This window comes from Echiichthys vipera (assembly GCF_963691815.1).
Source record: "Echiichthys vipera genome assembly, chromosome: 5".
In the NCBI taxonomy this organism is placed as follows: Eukaryota; Metazoa; Chordata; class Actinopteri; order Perciformes; family Trachinidae; genus Echiichthys; species Echiichthys vipera.
In genome coordinates, this window is record NC_139830.1 from 14,011,162 (window position 1) to 14,017,708 (window position 6,547).

A 6,547-nucleotide genomic window follows, 5' to 3' on the forward strand; every position below is an offset into this window, starting at 1 on the left:
AAAATAACTTCTTTTTGAGAAATTGGCATGTGATGGACATTAAGTTTCAGTAACTGGAAGTTTTTATTACACTTTCTTTCTTTCAAGAATTTGATCCCAAGTTGTTTCTGCAGACACTCTGAGGACTGAATCTCTCCACATGGTCAGAACTTTTGGACCTCGGTTCTGACAACCTCCACACACCAACTAGACAGCTGCACTGCAGATCTCTCCACTATCAGAAAAATTCACTGCACCGGGATCAGTTTGACCCCACTTTACTTGCATGCTGCCTTGGCTCTGAATGCATTGTAGGTCTCTTGCCAACTTGCAGGCAGGTGCGACTGCAGAGATCAGGACATTAAATAAGGACATCCAATACTCAAAACTCTTTCACAAAAGCTAACTTTGAGTCTCACGCCTGAGCTTGACTGATGCTGGTGTAGATGTAACATGTTCATTGTCCTACAAACAGGCTTCCCTCTTCTCTCACATTATAGTGAAATATCACATCCTAGCTGCTTTTGATTTACTGCATTACCAAGTCAAGAGCAAACCTATTCTGGACTGAAAGACAGCATCTTCACACTATGACGCTACGGACCTGTAATGTACATCACACCTTCCACCCTAACCTCCTTCTCCCCGTCCTGCTGTTGCTCCTCCATGCCTTGCGGGGGTGCTGTCACCCCCAGTGTTTGGACTACAAGCCTCCGTTTGAGCCCCGGCAGCCATTGGTCTTCTGTAAGGAGTACACCAAGTTTGGATGCTGTGATCTGGAAAAAGATGAGGAGATATCAGTCAAGTTTTACACCATGATGGACAACTTTGACCTTTCAGGTATCGTGGCTTGTGGCAAGTACATACGTAGCATCCTCTGCCAGGTAAGTGAAACATTTAATTATTCTAATCGTTATTGTTATAATTGATAATGTGGCCATGCTCTCTTCTTTCTGGGCACCCACATGTTCAAGGGATAATATCTGGCATTAATTGTTGTTTGCTGCTATTTGATTATGTGACACTGGAAACACACATGTCTCACTGGCTCAAGTCATTTTCACAGTGGTATTCACATGAATCTTTTCCACTAATGTGTATAAAGTCCCAGATTTGTCTGTGAACCTATATATGTCTCTCCTGCAAGGTGTAAATTTGTCTGACTGCAGATGTTTGCAGTCCCAACTTGGAAACCTGGTTTTGGTGTCCAAGGTATTACATCAAGACATCTTAAAAATAGGCACAGTGTGCATATCTGAGCTGTTTATTTCAATTAATGTATTCCTCTGGTTTGTTTTTGTCAGGTAATAATAATGCCATTTATAATTCAGCGGGCAACAAATGACCACACAAAGTCCACCTGAAAATACAAGTTTCTGTCTCGCTCCAAAGTAAACTGTGGTGTGGTGTGACAGTATAACCCGACCTTAACAAAGTACAGCATCCAACACAACGTGTGGTTGAATGGCTACATGGACAGGATAACATCTGTTAGGCAGCACTTACTCATGCATGAAGAGCTTAACTGCAGTCTACTAGAACTATTGTTCATGTGTTTTTTAAAGAAGTTTGCTTGTGAATGGGCTGTGTGAACCTAATATTACAGTGCGATAAAGCAAACTTTTCAATAACTGGTTTGGAATAAAGAACATACACTAGCTTATTTGATTGGAACATTCCAGCTGAAATAATTAATTGGTTTAAGTTTTCTCTCGTTTGTGCCACATATGCAAATCCACAAAGAGTAAACTATGCTTCATCTCTTCCAGATTCCCACAAAATGTTGTTTATTATCTTGTCTCACACAAGAGACAGACAGTCATTCATTATCTGGACTCTAGACCCAGAAGCAGAATGACTGTGTGAGAAAATTGCAGCAGAATTTAACAACTCATTTACTGTATTTTGGGTAATCCCACAAATTACACTGTAAAGGTTTGACCACTTAACCAGAAGATTTGAATGAGTTTGAATGTTTTTTTGATCTTAGCTATCAAGCATTTTAGCTGTCTCTCTGTTTTATCCAGAGGTATGGATTGGAAAACTGTAAAAAAGTAACAGTTTCTTAACTCTTAAAACAAACCGAATACAATTCAACATTTATTCTTATATTTACAGTGCTGCTTGCTGTCTTTTTAAGAGTGTCTTACTTTCCTCCAGTGGCAGAATAAGCCTTTAAGTCAGTCCCACATGATTGCATAATTACGTGCTGACTTTGCAGCTCAGGCGCTTACTTTGTGCAGATGGTGTGAAAATTGAATGATAGGTGCAACGCAAATTTGTCCTGGCCCATATACCTCAGATGAAATCTTAATTCTGCAATTCTGCAAGTCAAAACAAGCAGTCTGTGGTTCGTCCTGTGAAAAACATTTTCATCTTCATCATTACTGTAAAAAAACAAACAGCAAGTCTTCCTGGCATTTAAATACATCATATACTATGTTAAGACAGTGACAAATCCTCTAACTCCTAAAATATAGGTTTCTATCATCGTGGTGATTATAGCCCACTGTGGTACTTTCCAAGCAGTGCAGACTGTGTGTAAGGAGAGTGCCGCAGTGCACGTATTACTTAAAAATTTTAGACTAGTTTGAGTAAGATAACGCTGGAGTCCATCAATGTAAATATGTAAAGCTCCATCAATGTAAATATGTAAAGCTGAGAGAGTGGCCTCTTACAACAGTACATGCAGACCTACTTTAAGTTGCCTATATGACATTTTAGAGGCAAATTTTTTATTGAATTTCTTAGATGTCTAAAGGCTTTGTCAAATAACTTCACTGTGATTGTGCTGTTCTTTGAGTTGTGACTATTTACTGTATATTCTCATAAAGTCTTTTAGATTTTCAAAAACCTTCTTTGGAGCCCTACTTATGCCCACTTTCTGTTGTTTGAAGCAAAAGATGCCCTGGAGGTGGTCAAAATACTCCATTGCCAAGGTACTTATCCTTGGTAAACCCACCACACTGAGGCCCCTTTGTTCCAGCTGCGCTGCAGGAGCTTCCTGCCACTCATATCAATGAGACACTGAAGTGAAGAGAAAGAAAGACACAGACAGAGAGAGAGAGAGAGAGAGAGAGAGAAATGGAGAGAGAGACAGATAGAAGGCACAATGACTGTGTGTGTGTTGTGTGTGTGTGTGTGTGTGTGTGTGTGTGTGTGTGTGTGTGTGTGTGTGTGTGTGTGTGTGTGTGTGTGTGTGTGTGTGTGTGTGTGTGTGTGTGTGTGTGGTAAGGGATATTTTCATCTTCTCTTGCTTAAATGACCAAACAAACAACCAGTTCCTCCTCTGGCCAGGGGTGCAGGATATATCAAGTTCATGAGAGAGAGAGAGAGAATTTGAATTTGAATTTTAAAAATAACTTTAATGATCTATTCTTTCACGTATGTTACAGAAAGGGCATTTTCTTTAAGAGACCATTAGTCTCTTTATGAATTCATGAAAGACGACAACAAATAAATGAAAACATACAAAAAAAAGAAAAAAGAAACAACAAATAAATAATCTAAATAAATAAGGACTTAATTAAGCCACATGTTCTCCATAAACCAGTTCATTGTTCCTAACAAAGCATAAAACTTCTCTGTAACACCATACGTCTTCAAAAATTCCAAACTCTTTCATTCCAGCATAGTATTTAAAATCTATCAAAATCCTTGACTTCACTAGTCTTTTAAACACACACACTGGATTATGGTCAGATGTATTTTCAATTATGCTTCTTCTACTAACCCAGATTGCCATCTTTGCTTTTCCCAGTATGAAGTTTAATAGCTGACAGCAAGATTTACGTCTTTGTGTGTACTTAACTCCCAAGATGAAAACATTTTTAGTAAAAACCAAACCAAAACATGTAAAAATACATTCTAACAATTGGAACAAGCAGATTAGCCTATGACACTCCATAAAACAGTGAAAAACAGTCTCTCTTTCACAACAGCTAGGACATTTATCATCAACCATAGGATTTAGCACCGCAACAAAAGAATTAACAGGCACAATACCATGCAAAATCTTCCACTGTAAGTCCCCGTATCTCTTTGTTAATGGTGGTTTGTAAAAGGTTCTCCAGTTTGGTTTAACATTGTCATCTAACACAAGCTTGGCCCGCCATGCTGTATCAGTCCTTGTATTAAGTTTTAATTTGTTCAAAACCTTAACACAGGCTTTATACAGTTCTTTACCATCAGTTTCATCCAGATACATTTTCTCAAAACAAGATACATTCAACAAAGGCCCTTCACACCCATCAAGCTGGGGCATGAGGGTCAATTTTGGAAACAGAAAACCATCATCCATTTCAGAACTAATGGCACAGTAAGATCTCAACATGTCACACTCTTTCTTTGTCAAGACACCTTTCCATTTGGTTAATAACTGTGCCACAACTCGTGTAGACTTCATTTTTAAAGCAGTAGCCACAGGCTCAACCTTATCGAATTCAGGGCCTGCTAGAGACACTAAATTCTCCAAAGTTTTTACACCATGGCTCTCTAAAATGAAGTCCAATGGTAGAGATGATTCTCTTGATATATCCAGCCTAGATCCCCTTGTCAACGGTTCCTTCAACAGCAGTGGTGCAGATATTGAAAATTCACATCTCTTTATTTTAAATAAGCAAAGCACTTTGAAAAGTCCACGATAGAATGCAGGCAGATTCTTGAAAGGCAGCCTGTTGGGGTCCATTAGAAAAAGGGAAAGATCCAGCTGTAAACCTCCTAGTCTTCGCAATATAGTATAGGCCAAGGGTCTCCACAATAAGTCTGTTGGGCCCACAAGCAGTCTTTGAAGAAACTGTATGCGGAAGGCAGCGACTCGGCTGACCAGGTGAACAAGTCCTTGGCCCCCTTCATCTTTAGGCAAAAACAACACGCTTTGGGGGATCCAATGCAGCTTATCCCAAAAGAAATTCACCATTTCAGTTTGAATATCAGACAACAACTTTTGGGGAGGGTTCAACACCATTAGACGGTGCCACAGTGCGGATGCCACCAAATTGTTACAAATTAAAACACGCCCTCTATAGGACATGTGAGGCAATAGCCAAGACCATCTTTTGAGACGCCCTTTCATTTTCTCGAAGACCCCTTCCCAATTTTTCTGTTCTGTTTGACTATCACCCAAGAAAACACCTAAGTACTTAAATCCCTTCCTGCCAGATTTCAGTCCTTGAGGTAGTTTTAGTGTCCTACCTTCCCATTTTCCCCCAAGTAGTGCTTCACTTTTGTCCCAATTAACCTTTGCTGATGATACCTTCCCAAAAATTGTGACCGTATCAGTTAAAACATCAACATCTTTTTGATTATTTACAAAAACCACCAAATCATCAGCATAAGCAGATAACAGATATTTTGAACCACAAAGAGAAAACCCAGAAATGACCATCCTTAATCTATGCAATAGGGGTTCAATAGCAAGAGAATATAACATACCAGAGAGTGCACAACCTTGCCGTATTCCCCTCTGAGCTTTAAAAGGAGAACATAAACCACCATTAAATTTTAGGATACTTTCAGCACCACAATACAAAACTCTAATCTTAGCAACAAAACCTGGACTGAAACCAAAAGCTGTTAAAGTTTTCCATAGGTATTGATGCTCAACTCGGTCAAAGGCTTTTTCCTGGTCCAGGGAAATCAGACCAGTATCCATGCCCAATAATCTTGAGATGTCTAAAATATCCCGAATTAAAGCAATGTTATCAAAAATGGATCTTCCAGGGATACAATATGTTTGATCTGTATGGATCACCTGCTCGATCACATTCCTCAATCTAATAGCCAGTGCTTTTGAAAAGATCTTCAAATCAGAACACAAAAGTGCCACAGGTCGCCAATTTTTAATCTCATGGAGATCACCTTTCTTGGGCAGTAGAGTTAGGACTGCCCTCCTACAACTCAATGGCAATTCAGCTTTAGTCAGGCTGTCATTTAAAACATCCAGCAGATCATCTCCAATCACTGCCCAGAAAGTCTTAAAAAACTCTATTGGAAGCCCATCAATACCAGGTGATCTACCACTCTCCATGGTCTTTAGAGAAGCACTAAGCTCCTCCAAAGACAGTGGTCGCTCTAATTCTTTTGCACTTTTTTCGGAAATTTTAGGTAGCCCATCAAAGAATACTTTTTCAATCTCTGGCTGCTCAGTATATTCAGAGGAAAACAAATCAGCGTAAAAACTGACTGCACATCTCCGAATCTCAGCAGGCTCTTTTAGCAGATTCCCAGATTGGGTACGCAAAGCATGTATACAACGCCGCTGCCCATTTTTACGCTCCTGACTAAAAAAGAAACGGGATGGAGCATCCATCTCAGTCAAACTCTGAAACCTGGATCTCACCAGAGCACCCTGTGCCTTCAATCCTAAAAGGTCAGCCAAAGCCCCTTTTTTAACTCTGAGTGCCTCATTATGGCCTTGATTTCCTGTGGTTTCTATAGCATTTTGGAGTTCTACTATTTCAATCTCAAGATTTCTCATTGAACGGGTTATGTCTTTTGTGACGCTGAAAGTATACTGCTGGCTTAGTTGTTTTATCTGGACCTTTCCATAATCCCACCATTGCTGAAG

The 6,547-nt window shown here is 39.7% G+C and overlaps 1 protein-coding gene across 1 annotated transcript in view; it reads left to right on the plus strand.

Annotated features, from left to right (window-relative positions):
* Nucleotides 1-569: 569 nt before the first annotated feature.
* LOC310947411 (rho guanine nucleotide exchange factor 17-like) overlaps nt 570-6,547 on the plus strand; it is a gene marked incomplete at its 5' end in the record, with an annotated part of 37,986 nt that continues 32,008 nt past the window's right edge. The window contains one exon of the mRNA XM_083914200.1: nt 570-863. Within this exon, the coding sequence (XP_083770326.1) occupies nt 570-863 (294 nt within the window). The remainder of the gene's footprint in view (nt 864-6,547) is intronic.